The sequence below is a fragment of the Clinocottus analis genome, unplaced genomic scaffold, assembly GCF_023055335.1.
Source record: "Clinocottus analis isolate CAN_PGR_092001 unplaced genomic scaffold, fCliAna1.0.p SCAF_16, whole genome shotgun sequence".
NCBI lineage: Eukaryota > Metazoa > Chordata > Actinopteri > Perciformes > Cottidae > Clinocottus > Clinocottus analis.
In genome coordinates, this window is record NW_027175887.1 from 15,770,948 (window position 1) to 15,791,292 (window position 20,345).

Below are 20,345 nucleotides of genomic sequence, written 5' to 3' on the forward strand. Positions count from 1 at the left end.
AGTTGTATCGCATTAGAGTTATATAAAGTATTTAATTATTCTGCTTCCCGAGGTGATTTGGTGAAAAATAACCACCTAATCACCAACAGCTAATCCGTAATGTGGTTCTGTTATTGATTGATCTTCCCTGGGTTGAATCCTTTTATTTTCTCTGCGATTTTCGCTTTGACATTTTATCCCAAATTTATATTCACACTTATTTTTAATAGTCTGTTTAGTAAATAATAAAACAACAACCACGCAAAAATTAAAAAAATAAATAGTATTTGAGTTGGGCGCATGCGCACTCCGGAGCCCTTGACCCCCGTTTCCTTTTTCGCGTTGCACGCTGGGAGCAAACAGTCACTTCTCCTCCTCCCGTCATGGCGGCTCGTGTCCTGCAGCAGTGCGTCCGCACGCTTGCCCGGCCCTCGCTGAGGCTTTCCTCCGCCAACCTGGTTGCCAGAGCCTCTGTGGCCCCGTCGGCAGCCCCTCACCGGCCCGTCTCCTTCGCCGCCGACAGCCGGAGGACGCGGTGGCTCGGTCTCCGCCCGGTGAGTCTCCGGTAACATTGAGCCGTCTGCGGCCTAGCGCTCGCTGCTGTGACCTACCGACGCCTTTCAAACCCGGGCGGGTTACAACCGAGCCCGGCACAAGTTCACGACGGCACGCGAGTAGCTTATCTCACCACGAAGGGAAGATATGTCGCTGTGACTTCCGGACGGAAAGTCCACGAACCCTGGCAACGGTTTATTTAGTTCATTACACAATCGCCATGTTTTGCTTGCTTGGCTCGCGAGCTGCAAAGTTAGTGAGTTCACTGACACGCAGGTGTGTTGTTGTTCTTGTTTCACCTTCAGTTGGATAGTAACACTTCCATACATCTCCTTTCAACACTTAAAGCTGATTCTTGCACGAGCCAAGCTAACGCTGCTTAGCATTTAACTTTTAGTGTTGTGTGATGTTAGCTAGCTTTGTTGACTTTTTTTGTGTGCCGGTAACATGTTAATTATATTGTTTATTCCATGTTACTTTAGTTATTGTGTGTCCCACAGTAAAGATGGTGTCAAGTTACAATGATATAGCACATTTCATTAAAGGTGGTTAAGGATCCAGAGCATTAATATGGCAGCAATCCTTGATATAGTGGAGTTATTTACCTGCAGCTCTTCCTGTAAATTACAGTTTCTGCTGGGTTTGGTTGAGATGCTTTAAAGGCTGTAAGTAGGAGTTTTTAAGTTGTGTTGTGTTGCATTCAGGGCTGATGAAGTCATGTCGGAGTGATGTTTACAGCTCTGCTTGTACACAAACCTTCCAGACTAACCAAATAGGTTGCATGTGTGATTATTTCTCTGGTCGCCGCCTTCTCGCCATCTGTGCACATCCTTGACCTTCGACGACCCTGCTCCTGACCCCCCTCTCCTGCTCCTCCTCCTCAGATCCCCTCAGTGGGCGTGTTGTGCCGACAGTACAGTGACCTGCCCCCCCTCACCCTAGAAACCATCAAAGACCGCGTCATGTACGTCCTCAAGCTCTACGACAAGATCAACCCCGAGAAGGTGAGAGAACCCCGGCGTCTATGAAATGAACCGTCAGTGGTCGCGAGACATGTTTCTAATGCTCGTGTCGCTTCCTCGTTGCAGCTGCAGACATCCTCCCACTTCATGAAAGACCTGGGGCTGGACAGTTTGGACCAGGTGGAGATCATCATGGCCATGGAGGACGAGTTCGGTGAGTCGGCATGGTGTGAGGCTGCTGGTGAACAGTGACGGCCTTAATCTCACAAAAAACTGAGTCTGGTTAGGACAGTTTTCCTTTAGTCATCTTAAAAATCAGTGCTTTATTTCTTACTTAGTTTAAGAAGTGTTGGAGTACAGCTGCAAAGATTAGTTGATTAATTAGTCGATCAACAGAAAAATATTCTGATGGTGATAAATTGTTTCTGTCATTTTTATTTTTTAAGCAAAAGGGTGAAAACTTGCGTCGTGGTTGCGGCTCCTCGAATGTGAGAAGATTGTAATATAATTTCAAACTGAGTATCTTTTAGATTTTGGACGATGCAACTCGTCTAACGATGTCAACAAGCACATAAAACGTAACGTTGATTCTTTACAATCTCAACATTTTTGTTGACGCTCGAGGAAAAGTAAATTATAAAAACAATCTTTAGTTGCAGCACTTCAAGACTTAAGTTTATTGTATGAATTTAAAGTCCCCGGATTAAGAGATGTATGGCTTTCCACTGGACAGAAAACAAGTATACGAGGAGACGTAAACACATGAAGCGTTTTCTTCTGTGGTGTGTTCAAGTACATCCTTTTTTAACCGAAAAACGTGAGTCTGCGTTTGACCTTTTGTGCGTTTTCTCCCGCAGGCTTTGAGATCCCCGACGCAGAGGCAGAGAAGTTGATGAGTCCTGAGGAGATTGTACAGTACATCGCAGACAAGAAGGACGTTTATGAATAATGTGTCAGTTCAGAGGCAAGTTTCTCTCGTCACTTTTCTGTCCGACACGCTGTTGCTCCTGTGCAGTCGCTCATCAACTGTTGTTTTTCACAGAGGTTGACCCCAGCGTGACCCCCTCAAACAGGAAGTACATTTTCCCCCCACTTCCTCTCCGTCAGCTCTTCTGTTCGTTCCGGCATCGTTGACGTCGAGCTGCCGCGTCTCGTGTTTGACTGTATTTAAATGAACATGTTATTTCGGAGCTCGGAAATATAAACAAAATATCAAAAATGGCTATAACACAGGTTTGAAATGTATTTCTTTTTTTTCTTTTCTTTTTTTTCTTCCGGCTCCACAATGTGGTTAAGTTGTATAATTTCTCACCAATAGATCAATAAATACACCTGCTGTATATTTCTGTGTCGGCTGTGATATTCATTCTGTATTCAGGAGAACGAACATGTTGAATAAGAGTATTTGACAGTATTTCACCACATACTATACAAATACTTTTTACATATACTGTAACCTGATGGAATATTACCGTTCATTTAATGAAGACATTTCTATCCTTTTTCCCAGAATAACTGTAGAATATATCTGTGGCTTTCAAAATGGGGGTTTAATAGATTTAAAAGTGGTTAAATATTCAAAATTATAATCAAGTACTTGAACTGAATTGTATATATTCTATATTAAATCAGACAGCATTAGCTTCACTGACGAAAGGTTGAGAACCTCTGGAATCGATCTCAGGTTTAGTTACTGCATTGATTAACCTTTAATTTTCAGACAATTTGACTAAAGTTATGTAATAAGCTCAGAAAAATAGTTTGCTAACTTAAGAGGTAAAAAAAAGCTTTTTAAATGACATGCTATTATAACTTTATGACTGAGGAGATTCTACACTAAGACCAAACTACAGTGTTAAATAAAACTCAGTAAAACAGTCCTCTGGTTCCTTCCATGTCGAACCAGTACTTTTATTTTGATGTTGACCATATTATATTTTAGTTTGACTCAAGGATGTAATGGTGTATTTATACTCAAGGATTGTTCTCAATACTTCTTTCACCACTGTTCAAAATCAATTAATCTTTTCTTTTACTTAATACTGAAGTTTTAACTAAGACTGGAATTTAAATTGTTTTGATTAAAAACAAAAAACACTTAGTTTCAAAGTTTAGATCAGAGTGAATTCTTGTAAATTGAAATATCCAATTTGAAGAAAAACCTCTTTAAATATCAGTAACCCTGAGGACAATACACAGAAGCGTCCCATTGTTTTTATTATAATTCCAACGCCTCGAACACTGAAGAGAGACAGAAACGAGGCGTCCGAGTCGTTGTTAGTCTTTTATTGAGGGTTGTACCCAAGTTTTACAGCTTTGTATGACGGCTGCAGGAGCCAGAGGGTTACAAACAGTAATCAGTATACAGAGTACAGCCAACAGAAGACCTACTACTTACTACTCTACACCTTAGTACAGATTCTCTTAAGAGCACTAAAATCCAGAAAAATAGGAGAAAAAAAAATACAGAACAAAACCAAGCAACAAAAAAAAAGGAGAATAAAAAGGATTAAATGAAACCAAACAAACAGACAGCATCAGAGGAGACATTCATTATTAGAGCACACTGGAGTTGGTTTTCTATACCTTGTAATATCAGGCGACTTCGTTTTCTTTTTTAAATGTCAATTTTTAATACCCATACAAATAAAGATTGTCCTTCAAAAAAAGTGCAGTTTCCCCCGAAAGTTTCAGATAAAATCCTTTTTGATGACCCGAGGAAGACGTTTGAAAATAAAAAGGTACTTCCCGTTTTTGTTTGTAAGAGAGGAAGACGTCCCTCTTGTTGATTATAGACACTGTACGTTTATATTCTCATATATATCTATATATATAATATTATATATATATATAGTTTCAACAGTCTCCCAAAGCAATGTGCATAATAGGTTTACAGGTGATCCGACTACACGCTGTGTGGATTGATAGAATCTCTATAAAAAACATCGTAGTTGTGTAAAATTTGCAGTTCCACCGGCCTCGGCCTCCTCGGCTGAGAGGAGCGGTGGAGATAAAGAAATGGACTTTTGCAAATCTCGACGCGTCCTCCTCTCCTGCTACAACTGGCCCGACGGCGGCTAGGTAATAAAGGTTTTATTTCTTCTGTTCGGTTATTATTATTAGTAGTAGTAGTACGATTCAACGATGGCACGACATGTTTTTGAGGAATATTATTGGGAATCCCGTCTAAACTGTTTTTTAAAACGTTTTTTTTTTGGGATAGCAAGTCTTTTTTTTGTAGTTTTTTTTGTAGTTTTTAAAGAAAGCAAAAAAAAAACAAACCCAAGGTGGACATGGAAGCCTGGGTTCAACACTCCACTGCATAGTCTCTCTGAGCGACTCCCCCCCCCACCTTCCCTCCCCTTCCCTCCCCCACCCCCGCCCACATCTTTGTGCTGGTTAGACTAAAGCTTTTCAGGGTTTTTTGTTTGTGTGTATTCATTTAAAATGTAATGACAAAAAAAGACAGCAGATTCTCACAGTTTGTGTGTTTTTTTTCTTCTTCTCGTTTCAGTTTGTGTGTCAGAAACAAAATGGCCGTGGCGCTTTTTGATCCACAACTGGAGCCGTCGGGTTGTGTCACGATATTTAATATATAGCGTTAAGTCAAGAGTGAAAAAAAAACTAAATAGCGTCACATTATTTTTCTTAAACATTTAAAAAAAAGAAAGAAAAAAGTAGTAGACTATCACCAGCCAGCTTCCCTCCTTTCCTCTCTCCTAGCCTCCTATTCCTTCTCTCCTCCCCTCCTCTGGCCTCGGCGGGAAGCTGCTCGGCAGCCTTGGGGATTGTACGTTGCTCATGGTGGTTTTCCTCACGTCATCCTTTTTGCAAATGACATTATTCTTCAAGCATTTAACATTGTCCGGCTTTTTTTTAAATACACACAGTCACACACACACAGTCACACACACACACACACACGCTCAACAACCCGCCCCTCCCCTAAAAATCCCTTTCCTTCCCTCTTATCGACCCCTCCTCGATTTGGCATGATAATGTGTTCAAGCGTTCGCACACGTTTCTGTACGAGACTGGATTTTTGCATCTTCCCACACACACACACACACACACACACACTCACACACACACACACACACACACACTAGATTGGACCAGACAGAACAGAGCGAGATTTAGCTGGAAACCAAAAGAAGAAGAAGTAGTAACATGAACACTGATGAGGCGTTTACAGACGCTCGTTCCTTCTCTCGCGCTGCTGCTGATCTGAGGTCAGTTTTGCGTCCCGGTAACTTGTAAAGGTAAGGATGCCGAGGAGGGACAAAACTGATCCCAGATCAGCGCCGTGGAGAGCGAAGCAGAAACAGAATGAAGGAAGTGTACAAGAATTTCACCGAGAGAGCGCGAGGAAAAGAAGGGAGCGCGGCGGCTTTGCAGCCGGACCCTCGTGTCAGTTTTGCGTTTCCTCTCCTCGTAGTTAAGCTTAGGAGCTGATCCTGGGTAAGCCGGCGGAGCGGCCAGCGTAACCCCTCCCCCCCAGGAGGCCCGGAAGAACCAGCCAATCACAAGCCGCTACAGGCTGACGAGAAGCCCCGCCTCTTTTCAGTCAAGAACCAGGCGCGGTCCGGACAGTCCAATACTGATTCATCACATAAAAACAGCGAGCAGTGGTTGCTTTACGTTATCCGCGGTCGAGGCTCCAGCGGCCATTTTAAAAAAAACCTTTAAAAACTGTTTTTCAGCTACATTCTGGGTCGGTTCAGAGCGGCGTGGCGAGGTCGCCGCTCCGACCAGCCGGCCCAGTTACAGGGAGACGTAAACCTGGAGAGGAAGAGGAGGAGGATGACGACCTCCTCCCTCGCTCTTCTCTCGCTCCCTCACTGGGGCCAACAAAGCACCATCTTCTCTAGTCGCAACACACACACGCACACACACACACACACGCTACCCTGTCACAAAACTCTGACGCACCATCTCCCCTCAGACGGACCCTGAAGATCCAAACGACCGGTCTGACCCTCCAAGTGCAAAAATCCAAGGCTCCTCAGTTCAAATAGTCAAATTAAGTCGACTCAAACATTTGTTCAACAAGAAAAAGAAGAAGAAAAAAAACACAAACACGAGATATATAGATATAGTTTAAGCGAAAGAGATCTGGAATTAAGTAAACTAATATTGTCTGATTGAATTATTTGGTACAGAGCAGTTCAATACTGGCGCACACACACACACACACACACACACACACACACACACACACACACACACACACACACACACACACACACACACACACACACACACACACACACAGCTGACTAATACTCGAGGTTCTGTTTCACTAGCAGGCTTCACGTTGTTCAATATTCACAACTCAACTTAAAAACAACTTCAGCCAACGTACTTCTGAAATTAAAATCGATATTGGAAAGGGGAAAACACACACACACACACACACACACACACACAACAGGCTTAACACAGAATAATTACACGATGAAGAAAAAAGAAATTAAGGTCCACGGCTTCGCTAATGCTGACTTCTCGTTCGGGCACTCTGAAGCTTTTTGTTTGATAATTGTGCATCATAGTAACTAAACAATCACTGGTAGATGAGTTCATCTATTATTCACACGCGTGTATTTTTTTGTTGTTGACCAACACCACTGATGGATTTACATTCACGCCGCACACACACACACACACGCACTCACGACTCCTCCCACAACCTTTTCCCTTCAGCTGTAGAATCACATCTGCCGTTACAGAGCCTCCTCTCTCTCACACACACTCTCACACACACACACACACACACACGATCAGGAACTTGTAATGAGTACGACCCACCCCCCCCTCCCCACTCAAAAGAAGAAAAAATAAACAGAACAACAATACAATCATATTCTATTTGTAAACAGGTAGAAGCCACTTGACTTGTTGTTGCATCTTCGGACACAATTAGGATCAAGGCAATGAAATGTGGACGACTTTTGCACTGTTAAAATATTATCTTCAACCAAAAAAAAAAAAAAAAAAACCGAACAAGGGTTTTTTAAAGTTTTTCTTCTTTCCTTTTTTTTTTCAAAAAACACCATTTGTGGCAATGAGAGCGATTAAAAATCACAACCAAAAAAAAAAAAAAAAGTAATATATTTCGCATTTTGTTGTACTTTAAATGAAAACATTTCAAAACATCGTTGTGACACGGGGAAAAATAAAAAGAATCATAATGATAATAAGGAAACGCCGCCCCTCGGTAGGCCGGGTGAGAGGCTACAGTATGCATAGACACAGAGTCGCCTTTCTCTTGGTTTAGAAGTCGGACAAGACAGACCATTTTGTTTTTTCCACTGACAGTCACACTCGCACGATAAACACTCGCCACTTTTTGATTCTTACGTCAGTGGAGTGGAGGAAGAGGAGGAGAGAGGGAGCGCTGGGTTTCGGACCCCCGGCCCCCGTCACCCCACCCCCCGTCCCTCAAAGACAGCATATTGAAAGCAGTGTGTTGAGCTTCTCCAGCTTAAAGCAGTTATTTGGCAGAGAAAATAAAACTTACAGACCTATACATAGTTTTCAGTGCTAGAAGTTGGATTTTCCTTTTCCTACAAGGAGTAGTAGTTTTTTATTTTGTATTATTCACCTACAAGGAGGGGGGGGGGAAACTGGCTTGATTTCCTGAGAACCATTGCTGGTTATTTTTTAGCAGACAAAGAGGAATAGTTCAAATAACCAACGCCATGGCCAAAAAACACTGATCCGAATTCCCAGAGTTACAAAGCATCGTCTTCATCCTCAATAAGATTTTTTTTTGTGTGTGTAGTTTTTTTTTTTTCCTTTTATACATTTTTTTTTATTTTTTTTTTTTTTATATATTTTTTTTTTTATTGAGCATTTTTCTATTTTATTCCATCTTCTCTTTAAAATGAAGGATGAACACACGTTCCGCCTCCTAAGTCTTGTAAACAAGAGGTTGCAGTGTGGCACCTCCAAAAACATTGAAAGCCTATTTCTGAAAGTGCTGTTTCCCGCCCCGCCCACTAGGGGGCTAGTGGGAGGGCTTGCTAGATAGGCCCCGCCCCCTACCCTGGGGTGGGCGGGGCTTGCTAGTCCCAGCTGCGGCTACAGTCCTTTGCACTGCAGAGCTCAACGTTCTTTAGTTTTAAAACAAAAATTGGTGCAATACTTTTTAATGTCACTTTTTTTTCTTCTTCTTCTTCTTCTTCTCTTCTTTCTAATCACCAGATAATCCTCCCTAAGTCAGCTTTTTATTTCTTCTTTAACTATATCTGTTGATCTTGAAACTCCACGACAACGCGGTAAGGTAGGCGTGCCAAGGCAGAGAGGAGCGCACACACATACTCTTTCACGCACGCAGTCGCACACACACACAAAGTACTTCCACGCACATATACGTGCGCGCGCACGCACACACACACACACACACACACACACACACACACACACACACGGTAAGGACCTCAATGAGTAAACAGCTACACTGGAAAAAACTGGCTGCTCCCTCTATATTGCAGATTATATATACTGAGAAAAAACCACATTCAGTGCAAAGTTAAAAAAGCTCATACTCCAACATTGTCAGCAAACAAATGCAAAAAACAAAACAAAGAAAACGTTAAAAATGAAAAGAATTGGAATTCAAATAAACATGACGAATGAAACAAAAAATATATATATATAATAATGAGCTCGATTGAAGCTTTTTTTCGGTCTGAAAGAGCACTACCTGGAAGCAAATATCCATCCGTTCACATTATAGAATTGGCCTGCATGATTCAAGTATTCCGACTGATATGTTTTTGGGCTAAAACAAAGTGGACATATGTGCAGAGAGAGAAACGTAACTTGTTTTCCACGGGGGCGACCCCGTTTGTTGTACATCTTGTAAGTGAGGAAAGAGTCCGACTAGTGCCATTGCGGTTTTTTTAACTACTTTTTTTTCATTTTTCTTTCTGCTGATTATTGATAATTCTCTACTGACCCTTCCTCAAGCCTGTTTTTTTTTGATTGGCAGGCAAGGTTCACATGGAGTCCCCGCCGCCGGTCAGGTGATCCACCGGGAGGAAGGAGCTGATTGGAGAAGGGCTGCTGAGCCTCCCCGCCTCGGTGCCACCGGGGTTCCCCCATAGGCTACTGGAATAGTTGGGCCCGCCCCAGAGGGAGGAGCCGTGGAGATCGCCGCCGTTCCACTGGCTCGGTTCGGGGGCGCGGCTGGGAAAGCCGTGAGACTGATCCATTCTGCTCTGGGAGGAGCCGATGGCCTGCCAGCCGGAGGAGGGAGTGGCCAGTGACTGCCCTTGTGCAAAGAAACGGTTGATTTCCTCCTCGCTGGCAAACTCGGCCAGAATAGTAGTGTTCCCCAAAACACACCTGCGGAGAGATCACAGGTGAGACACCGAGCGGTGCAGAGAGCGCCGCCGACAAAACACTTGGATTCCTGTAAGAAATCTGTGCACGTGCGAGCAGGACATTCCTTCTTTGACCTCCGCGGTATTCTGGGAGCATTCCTCAGCTAAATAAACGTTTAAAGCGGCGCAACATGCTGCAACGTGTCGGGACGAGTGAAAAATGTGCATTAATGCGTTCACATCGGTTACTTTAGTGCGTCTAAATGCACTAAATGCATCAGGCGGTGAGATTACACGGGACTGACTTAAACTTCCAATCATCTCTACAACCATGGACTCCATTCTTTCCGTGCGTGCGTGCGTGTGTTGTACGTACATGTGCAGGCTCTTCTGGGCCTTTGCGGCCTCGTCCTTGGAGCTGTAGCATACCACGGCGTTGCCGTGCGGCAGGTTGAGGTGGAATGTGATCAGAGGGCCGTGCTGCATGCACAAGGTCCTCAGGGTGGAGCCGTCGATCTGTGAGGGAAACAAACAAACTGATGCGTCAAACTCTCCCGTTTAAATCCCAAAACATTAAGAGAAGCGCGTCAGAAACGACGGGTTCTCTGATTGGTCGACAGGTCGAGCCCCGTGCACTTGAAATGTTCACAATGAAAGTTTAAATGAATTCACTTTTGCATGAATTTAGGCAACTATGACACCAAGTTTGTGCCTCAGAAGCGTTTTGACGCTCCGGTTGTAGCATTTTGAATCATCTGCCGTGACAAAAGTAACATGACGAAACACGATTTATCAGAAACAAAAGTTAAAAACAATCAAATCAAGCGATAATAATAGAAAACGTATGTGATCTTTACATCATGCAGCAGAGTCCAAAGTGTGTCTATGTTGCGTAACATTAAGGACGTGGATCGACGAAATGATAAAATAAGAGTGGGTGGGAGAGAAACACCTCAAGAACAACTCGACACCGGATTGACAGCAACAAAATAAACACACATTCACGGTTACATCCATCAGTACCTGAGGTGTGAGATTTTTTAGAACGAGCCATTGGGTTCTCCCTGAGCTGCTGCTGTCGCTCCAACTGGATCCTGTGGATACAAGTGGAAGGTTAGATGTGTCCTTTAGACATACAATACATGGAGGAACAACTCCCCCGAGCTTAGAGTACTTCATACTGCACGTGTGGTAAAGAGAGTCGACCAAATTGATGCTATTTGTGATGCATATTTCTCTTTTTCTGGAGGGGGCGTCTCCTCACTCGCATTAAATGATTTAAAAAACAGGTGGTGTCCTCACCAGGTGTGTATCTGGACTCGGAGGAGCCCCACCCTCCCAGCCTCAGGGCAGAGCCGTCCCAGCCGGAGGAGGCAGAGCTGGGCTTCTGGCTGGTGAGGCCGGGCGGTGGTCTGGAGGGGGCCGCCACTGAGAGCGCCTTGGGAGGCAGGGGGACCTTCCACAGCTCATGGGCCAGGGAGGAGTTGGACACGGAACCGCCGCCGGGAGACCACTTTGACTCACTGGGTCTGGCTGCAAGAGAGAGAGAGAGAGAGAAAGAGAGACTTTGAAGTCACACGTTTGTAATTTTATCCAACAGTAAAGCTACGAGTGTGAAACCAACGAAGGGCGCATACCTGAAGTGCTTTGTGCTGTACTGGTGAGGGAACCGCTGTGGCTGGAGGCACGAATGGATGACCAGGCACTGTTAGAAGGCATCGTGGTGTTCAGTGATGAGGATGGCCCTGAGCGAGAGAGAGAGAGAGAGAGAGGGGCGGGTTAGTGACCGTGGAAAGCCAATCTACATCTAAAAATCAGCGGACCAAATAATGGCGGCCCGCAAGAAGCTTCAATCTGAGCAGCAGAACAGATGAAAAGTCGATGTAAATGTTTTTAATCTGAGCAATTACAACTAATAGTGTGGTTTGTAAGAGTTATAGACAAAAATAACAAAAAATTAAGCGTTTAATAGGGACTATTTTCTGTAAGAAACCATCTTTTCTCTGGATCACAAACAGCCGGTAAAACAGACATACTTCCTACAAGTTTTACACAGTTCATCGCGAAAAAAAGATCAAATGAGGAGGAATAAAAGATGTAAAGTTGACCCCTTTTCAACCAGCAACCCCTAGTTGGTGTGACGTACCGTTGTTCCTGTCCCTGAGGTGGTCTGTGTCACGGACGGTGTTGATGGAGAGGGAGTTGATGACACTGCCGGGGGTCACATAGGGGTCAGTCTCCGGGTCGATGTTGGGGTAACCTTTCCACGGCTCCCCGGGCCGGAACTCTGCAGACGCACACACGCACACACAAAAAGATGCCGATTAGCGGTTTTCAACGCAATTTTGTGTCTGTTTGTTTCGTGCACGTGGAAGGCTTTGCTCTACCTGGGGGCCAGGTGACAGTGTTTCCATGGGGAGGGGGGGAGTTGGCACGGGGCGGCCAGCCGTCGCCCACCGAGCCCATTGATTGGCCGGGAGGACTCAGGGGTGACGGGCCGGGAGACAGGAAGTCGTAGAAGGGAGAATCCTCCAGACGCAGCCCAGACGACATAGCACCTGAGGGGCGGAGCCACCAGAGCGTTAAATCATGAAAGATTAAAAAGTTTGTCTGCAACAAAGTTTCCCTCCCAGGACCGTCTGCACCCGAGAAGAACATGATCTCCTCTTAAAGAAGACAGCCGCTGCATGAACAACAGGTCAGTGTAATGCTGCAGCACGTGGCAGGTTCCTCCGTACCAGGTTTGCTGTTCTGCTCCAGAGGGTCAGTAGCCCAAAGTTTCTTCAGTCTGGACTGGGGCTCTTTGTAGCTCCCAACGCCGCCGCCGACACCCAAGTCCATCGGTACATTCATGTTAGAGTTCAAGCCTGAGGGGAAGGAGGACGAGAAGTTTAAAAAGCACTCTGAATTTAAATACACGAAGAAATTCAGACCAAAAAAAGGTAGTTTACACCACTTTAAGATGTGGGGGAAAGACACCAAGATAGAGAAAAGGCTAACATACTTAAAGGGAAATTGCTGAAGGACCCGAGAGCATTAGCGTCCTTCTGCATCTCGGGGGCGTTGTGGGACATGTAGCTATCCAGGTACGGTTTGTGTGGCGGGGCCTGCTTCAGCAGGGAGGGGTCCAGGTGCCGCGGCGGCTGCATCATCGATGGAGACGAACCAATGGGACGCGGCTACGGGGGGAGGAGGGTTAGAGACGCCATTTAAAATGAGGACGCGAGGCAATGCATTTGGGTGCAATGAAGCAGGATCCAGACACACACCTGTTCAGTCGGTCGTCCCACAGGCATGGCTCTCTGGCTCTGAGCTTTCTGCTGTTGCTGCTGCTGCTGCTGCTGCTGCTGCTGCTGCTGGAAGAGAAGACGCTGCAGACAGACAAGAAATACATCAAGTGAATAAAAGCATGTTTTGCAAGACATTTGCTGCATAGAAGTGCATAATTTAAATACATTTGTATGCAAATTGATGGGAGTTGCACTATGAAAGCCTGCAATGGAGCGATATGCAACATGCAGCTGCACTGAATCCCTCAGTTTCCATCACTACCTGTAACTGGCTGATCTGGTTGAGCTGTGACAGCTGGTTGAACTGGTTGAGCTGGGAGAGTTGGTTGAGCACAGCCACCTGCTGGGGGCCAAACAGAGGGTTCAGACCCCCGTTACCTCCCGGGTACTTCAACAGGGATGGAGGCACCTGAACACAGGGACAATTTGTATATTATAATATATATAATTATACAACGTCACACACAGAATACCAAACGCATGGACGAGAGACTCTCACAGGGTTGAACACAGGACATTGATTGGATTGCGAACAAAAACAACAGTTTGTGGGTTTTCTACCTGAGGAGGCAGGATGGGTGGAGGCACTTGGTTACGGAGGTTGGGTTGGGGGGGGATCTGGGACTGGGGGCCGCCGCGGCCCTGTGCTACGCTGCTGCCACCCATCATAGGGTTTACATTCTAAGCAGGGGAGACACAAAAAAAACACAAATCATCAAACAACTTGCGACACGCTTCGTCATTCATAACGACGTGCAAAAAGCAGGTTCATGCACATCTTGACCAGAGGATGTCATGATTTAACCAAATTGTCATGACTTTTAACCAAATTGTCATGACTTTCAAACTAATTTCCATGACTTTCAACCAAATTTCCATGACTTTCAACCAAATTTCCATGACTTTTAACCAAATTTCCATGACTTTTAACCAAATTTCAATTAATTTTAACCAATTTTCAATTAATTTTAACCAATTTTCAATTAATTTTAACCAATTTTCCATGACTTATAAACTAATTTCAATAACTTCCAACCACATTTCCATGACTATTCCCCAATTTTCCATGACTATTTCCCAATTTTCCATGACTATAAACCAAATGTCCATGAGCAAACATGTAGTGGAATCTGTGTGTAAACAGTTTAAATACTACATTTCATCACTTTTTACTAACAATGAGGATCTTAAAGCATACAGTAAACCTTAAATGACAAATGAATGAGAGACAATAGTTTGATTAAAGAATAAACATTTACATAGACGCCTGTATGTATGCCTGCTTATATTTAGAGCCTCTTTCTTTTAAAAGCATATTTATTATTTCAAACTCAGCGTAAATGAAGGTCATGAACACATGAATATAACACATTTACAGGACTTTTCCGTGACCGCATGAACCCGTCTCTCTTGCTTTCTCTTTACGCTTCACTGCGTGGTCGTTGCAGATTATTTTAGTTTATATTGTTTTTCTTGATTAGGGTTGCGAACCCCATGAGACCTTCAGACAACATCCTCTTCATCCCTCCACACTCACCTGCCGAGCGCCCCCAGGACTAGAGTGAGCAGGAGACGGCCCGGAGTCGAGACCGGGGATAGGCTGAGCAGAATTGGAAGGGGAAAAGCTCATGCTTTGATTGGAGGAGAGCTCGTCCGAAGCCGGGTTATTGTAAGCGGAGGGAGAAACGGACAGCTGCAGAAGCAAGGCCAGGTGCACGGCAGATGGAGCAGCAAGCACAGAGGGACACAGGAAGCACATCAGCAGCCAGCGAAGTGCAGAGAAAGAGAGAGGAGAGAAGGAGAGAAGAAGGAAAAAGAGTTAATTTTGCAGAAGGAGAGAGGAAACGATGGGTTGGAGAGTGAAAGAAATGGGACGAGTAGGAGAGAAGTAAGCGATGGGAAGGAAAGGAGTTGAAAGAGAGGTCGTGGGAACAGAGGATCGAAGTCAGGATGATGACACAAAGAGTCAAGCAGCGATAAGTGAAGTAAAGCCAGACAAACCCGCAGCAGCTGGATGCAGAACTACGCCAGGGAATTAATCATTATCGCATAATTACAACGAATTTGTGCACATTTAAAAGCATCGCGTCCCTTTCAATAGCTCACACACCAAATGCAGTGTGTTGGAACGACCACTGTGGGGCGCAATGGGGCTGAGCGAGAGCACGACGGACCTGTGAGGCGCATGACTCGCACGTAGCTCACACTCACCACGACGGCAGAGAGCTTGACACGTTATGTCGTTTCACTGCACAGCATGCGTGTCTATTACCGGCCCGTTGGGCGCCGACGCAGCACAACAACAAACACACACCTGTTGTGTTCTCACGCGTACTCTGCGTACCTTTTCATAGTAAGGGCTGCGATCCATGGCGGACTCCTTGTGGAGCTGGTGTCGAGGCCCGGGGTTCTTCCCCATCACCCCGTTGTAGTCTCCCATGCCGCCCATGTCCATGCGCTTGTCCTGCACCATCCCCGCTCCCGTCTTCATGGAGTCGTCAGGAGAGTCTCTCTGCAAAAGGGGAAAAGTCAAGAAAAAAACGATGAAGCAGAAATATCGCATCAAAGAGTATTCATGCATTTGGAAAAATTAACTTGACAGTCGAGAAAACGCGGAGGAATCGCATCGATGCACGCGAACAAAAGCTGTTTACGACCGCGGCTTTAAAACGAACAGGTGCTTCCTGGTGGCAGCTACAACCGTTAAAATACACTAAAATGAAAGCGAGCAAAAGCAAAACTATGAAAAAAAACGATACTTACAGAGAAGCTCATGCTGTTGAACTGGTTGGTGAAGGGTTTCAGCCACGATTCATCCTGCTTGTTGACTGGTTTGTTCATCTAAAAAAAAAAACAGAGGAAAGCAAAATAATTAGCAATTAGCGACACTTTAAGCATTAGCAGGGTCACGTTTTTAACCAATTGCCTTTTAAGTGTTTCTGTAGGAGGGAAAGAAAAAGCCTGAAGCAACTCAAGTGGGGAACAAACCTTGTTTGAGCATTTATGCTTGTAGTTCCAGGAGTTTTGGTCATGAGACCGGTTGTCTTGTTGGTTGTTGCTCCACATGCCAATCTCCACCTCCTCTTCCTGGTCCCAGCTGTTGCCCATGGACGCCTCCTCTCCGCCCCACGTCTCCATGGGCTTGGGCCCTGGAGCTGCAAAGAAAGGTGAGGACAGAAGAAGAAACTGAACATACACGTCTGATGCACATTAAATGCACAGTGCAGAGAAACTCTCTTGTTTTTTTTGCACAAAAGTCAGAGTTCAAGCTCAGGTAGGACTTGAGTGTTAACATTGTCACACTCTATTCACGCGTGCACCTACCAGGCCTCTGCTGGCCGCCCCATCCGGGCCCAGGCTCCCGGGTTTCCCGGTTGGGATCTTCCCAGCTGGAGCTGGTGTCCATGGGCTTCCCCCAGGCAGACGTCCCATTGTCCACTTTAACAGGCGGCGCAGGAGCATTTTCCCACGTTAAGGACTCCTTCTGGGGGAAAGACTCACCCCAAGCTGGAGGAGAAGAGGGAGGGGGGAACCCATTACAATGAGGATATATACAGTCTGAACCAATAGTGTATTTTACTTATCATCATGCACAAACAGGAAGCCCTAAAGCTCAAACACACAAAAAGGAGCTCAGCCTGAAATATGTTGATCTTTATCTTTGACCCTAGAGGTACATCAAGTCTCCCTGAAGTGTTGAACACACAGCATTCAGCTTGCAGAAAACAACGCGACAGGATCCTGGTTGACCTGAACAACAGCCTGCGTCCATCTACATATTGTTTAGTGTGACGATACAACCCCTATGGCCAAGTACGGACCACTGGATGAGTCACGAAGAGCCATTTATCAAGATGTTTTGTTTGTTTTCCTCCCTGATCGAAGGTTTCCTGTGAAGAGGAGCCGTATCAGGCTTTGTTTGGACACTCACAGTTGAAGGCAACACAACCTAAAATGTGTAGATGTATACACTACACTTTCTCGGGTCACCAACTACAGTTCGTGTTTACGTTTGACGCCGCAGGTTCACATTGTTTTTCTCTGTTGGAACCGGAGAACAGAGCTCCGGGGAGAGAGAGAGAGAGCGAGCGAGAGCCCTGCTCTTGTCCCCGGGGAACCCCGCATCGACTTGCTTATGCAAGTGTTGTTTACTTTAACTCCTGCGGGTTTGTGGATAGACGTGTGCCAATATTGCACTTTCAAAAAAAAACAAAAAAAAAAACGGGTGTCCGAGTGAGAGTTTAAAAAGGTTCTCGCGTTACAGCCGACGACCCCGGACCCCGCCGCCGCTTTCTCCCTTACACAGGAGGCGCTTGGGGAGATGCCAGGGATTCCTTCCCCCGTAAAAATAGGACAGATCACCGGGTGGCCTCAGGCTCCGGTGTCCCTCATGTGACTGGGCACGCTCGCACACAAGCGCACAACAAAGAGCAACACACACACACACAGAAGTAGCTGCACATACATGCATGTTTATGAGGCAGATGTGTTTGTTTGAGAGTGTGCGATTGCACACACACACACCAAAGGACACACTGTAACCCTACGCCCGCCTCCATTGCTCTGTTTATGTAGGTTCGTCAGTTGATCCGATAAAAAAAGGAGGGGGGGTGGGGACATGTTCTTGTGCGTTTGACGAGTTGTAGACTCTAAGAACGAGTCATTTCAGTTTTGCTTTTAACATTCTTTAGTTGCACATCTACTGTATTGACCCACTTTTAAAATATGTCATTTTTTGTGTGCATTTTATACAAAAAAACACTACAATCATCTAAAATTAATCAAAACGTCATTACAGTATCTGCCCCGCCCTTCCCAGCCATCCACTTTCCTGCTCCAGTTTGTTTGCTAGGCAGCAGCCCTGAATAACAGCAACCTCCCCCCTTCTCCTCCCCCCTCCCCCCTCTTTCTCCAGAAGAGCCGCCGCCGCCTCACTCGTTCAGGCTTTCCCTCGTCTCGCATCGGGAACCGTTCCTATTGCTCAAGTCACCAGACGTCCTCCTCTGCCCCCTTCGCGCTCTCCCTTTCTCTCAAACCCCCCCGACAAAAGCCAGCATTTCTACAGCGAGCAGAATTGGCAGGTGAGAGAGAGAAGGGGAGGAGGGGGGGAAGAGGGAGGCGAATAAGAGAAAGAAAGAAAAAAAAAAATCGATGCTCTTAGCATTCCAAAGGGATGACTCAACCGGCTTTACAAAAAGCCTTCAACACAGACAACACCGTGGGGAGAATGGCTGCGCATGTTTGTTTTCTCTCCATGCTTCTGTGCAAATTGGGCATCCTTTTGAATACATTCGTGAACGTGAATATGCAATGTTTTTGTGTGTTTGTACTGTGTAAATCCTTTTAAGACCTTATTTCAACTATCTCTCCAACAGTGTGGGTGGGACACCAAGCTTCTTTTTTATCCATTCAAGGCTTCCAGACTGCACCAGGAGACTCGCATTTGCACATTGTACCACTTTGAAATACTGGCTTCTTTTTTTTTTTAAACTAGACAAAAATATGTATTTAAGCCGCGTGCTAATCCACCCGGAGACTGAACATGTTTGTCAGAAGCGTTCATTTTGAAAATCTGCAGAACGCAGGAATCGATAGGCAGACTTTCATTCAAGAGTGTGATGATTTAAAGTTCGCCCGCAGGCTTAAAAAACTACAATGAAGAATGACAAGACGCGAGATAAACTGGCAGCCACATCCATCGAGGCCCACGCAATCAAAGAAGCAGGTGTGACTCAGCAACGAAGAGTACCGTTGTTTTGTTACAAGTGTTAGAGGGTTGCAACACTCGTATTTGAGTTTGAAGCCATGTGAAAGGTTGATACAGGTGCGTAGGTGCCTGAATTGTGTGTGTGTGTGCATTTGTTTAACATACTAGAACCGCAGCTTTTGTCCTGGGGATGAGGCTGCATGGGTTGCGGCTGAGGCGGCGGCATGGAGTTGCGTGCCGGGTGGGACTGGTGCTGCGTGGGCGGGCCCACGGGCTCCTGGTCCGGTTGGCCGGACCTGTTCCGCATGTTGACGGCCGCTCCACCGCTGCGCTTACCTGGGGGAAAGAAAGTGTTGAATTACACGTCGAGAAGGCTGGAATTTATTTGATTTCATTCCGAGTCTTGCGAAGCTCGAGCGCTTACCGGTTTCTCCCCAAGCCGCAGTCCCGTCGTCGATCTCCATCCGACGACGGACGGACTCTGGAGAAGGCTCCTCCCACCCGGTGGTGCCGTCCTCCTTCGCGCCTCCTGCTGGCATGGGGCATCCTGTGGGTATGGGGCCGCCTTGCCAGCCTGGTGGAGGAACAAAAGTATAAAAATCGGATGTCCCCTTACTTAACTTTCTTGCCATATACATTGTCAAAACTCTTAACAGCTAGAATTGGTGTTTAAAAGTATTCTGATGGTATGAATAATCCTAATAAGTACCTGAGGGCTTGCAAGGGGCTTGATTGCCTCGAGACGCGTTTGATTCGGGACCTTTCCCCCACTCGTTGGAGGGCTTGGGACTCTGTTCGCCCCAGTTCTGGGCTCCGTGGTTGTTCTTCATGGGCTCTCCCCAGCCCTGGTTGTTACTCTGAGGGTTGGGTTTGTGGACCGAGTCGCCCCAGTTGGAGCCCGGGTTCGTGTTCGGAGCGCTCTGGTCCGAGTTATTTGATCCGCCGCTCCCTACCCAGGTGTTGCCGCCGCCGCCGCCGCTGTTTGTGCGGCTCGAGTCGTTCCAACATCCAGAGCTCGACCGCTCGCTGTTGCAGCTCACCGAGCTGGCACCTTTGTGAGGCTCGCCCCAGTGGTTCTTGCCCCCCGCTCGGCCGCCGTCTCCGCCGTTACCCCAGCGGTCGCTGCCATTTCCACCGTTGGAGCCCCAGCCCTGCTGCGGTTTGGGCGCATTAGTCCACGTATTGGACCTAAACCAAAAAACAGTGATTAATGAGGCATAGCTACATTTTTTTACACATATTTCTGCATTGGTATTATCCAAAAAGTGCATTACCTGTCATCTTTGTTTGCGTTATTGCTCCAGGTGTTACTGTTGTTGCTACTGCCGCCGCCTCTATAGCTGGAGCCGTCGTTCCAGCTACTTTGTCCACCTCCTCCACTCGCCGGAGCTTTGCTGTCCCATCCAGGGTTTGGCCGCTCTCCCCAGCCAGAACCTCCCTGGCCCGAGTTTCCCGGCCCACCGCCCCAACCTGCGAATGCATAAAAAGATTGATCAATCTTCTTGCCGCATTTTAGGTAATT

The 20,345-nt window shown here is 46.0% G+C and overlaps 2 protein-coding genes across 4 annotated transcripts in view; one reads left to right on the forward strand and one right to left on the reverse strand.

Moving 5' to 3' along the window:
- The first annotated feature begins 332 nt into the window (after positions 1–332).
- ndufab1b (NADH:ubiquinone oxidoreductase subunit AB1b) lies at positions 333–2,838 on the forward strand. The gene is made up of 5 exons (XM_068579293.1): positions 333–533; positions 1,419–1,538; positions 1,623–1,710; positions 2,354–2,460; positions 2,539–2,838. The coding sequence occupies exons 1-4, from the start codon at positions 363–365 to the stop codon at positions 2,443–2,445; spliced, it is 471 nt and encodes a 156-aa protein (XP_068435394.1). The 5' UTR covers positions 333–362; the 3' UTR covers positions 2,446–2,460; positions 2,539–2,838.
- Positions 2,839–7,560: 4,722 nt separating this feature from the next.
- The window catches only part of LOC137787058 (trinucleotide repeat-containing gene 6A protein-like), a 29,944-nt gene continuing 17,159 nt past the window's right edge, over positions 7,561–20,345 (reverse strand). For 2 of the 3 annotated variants that reach the window (XM_068579274.1, XM_068579275.1), the window contains exons 7-27: positions 20,098–20,293; positions 19,533–20,011; positions 19,248–19,397; positions 18,989–19,159; positions 16,441–16,623; positions 16,105–16,271; positions 15,880–15,957; positions 15,461–15,628; positions 14,654–14,809; positions 13,678–13,797; positions 13,379–13,525; positions 13,096–13,197; positions 12,831–13,005; positions 12,565–12,693; positions 12,214–12,384; positions 11,973–12,113; positions 11,464–11,571; positions 11,129–11,359; positions 10,850–10,920; positions 10,203–10,342; positions 7,561–9,848 (exon numbers count right to left, since the gene is read on the reverse strand). In XM_068579274.1, the coding sequence (XP_068435375.1) occupies positions 9,500–9,848; positions 10,203–10,342; positions 10,850–10,920; positions 11,129–11,359; positions 11,464–11,571; positions 11,973–12,113; positions 12,214–12,384; positions 12,565–12,693; positions 12,831–13,005; positions 13,096–13,197; positions 13,379–13,525; positions 13,678–13,797; positions 14,654–14,809; positions 15,461–15,628; positions 15,880–15,957; positions 16,105–16,271; positions 16,441–16,623; positions 18,989–19,159; positions 19,248–19,397; positions 19,533–20,011; positions 20,098–20,293 (3,632 nt within the window). In that variant the 3' untranslated portion in view covers positions 7,561–9,499. The remainder of the gene's footprint in view (positions 9,849–10,202; positions 10,343–10,849; positions 10,921–11,128; positions 11,360–11,463; positions 11,572–11,972; positions 12,114–12,213; positions 12,385–12,564; positions 12,694–12,830; positions 13,006–13,095; positions 13,198–13,378; positions 13,526–13,677; positions 13,798–14,653; positions 14,810–15,460; positions 15,629–15,879; positions 15,958–16,104; positions 16,272–16,440; positions 16,624–18,988; positions 19,160–19,247; positions 19,398–19,532; positions 20,012–20,097; positions 20,294–20,345) is intronic. The other variant, XM_068579276.1, reaches the window with a different exon arrangement.

Coding starts and splice junctions, on each gene's coding strand:
- ndufab1b (XM_068579293.1), top strand. CDS start 363: ATGGCGGCTCGTGTCCTGCAGCAGTGCGTCCGCACGCTTGCCCGGCCC. Junction 1,539..1,622: donor ACAAGATCAACCCCGAGAAG/GTGAGAGAACCC, acceptor TCCTCGTTGCAG/CTGCAGACATCCTCCCACTT. Junction 1,711..2,353: donor GGCCATGGAGGACGAGTTCG/GTGAGTCGGCAT, acceptor TTTCTCCCGCAG/GCTTTGAGATCCCCGACGCA.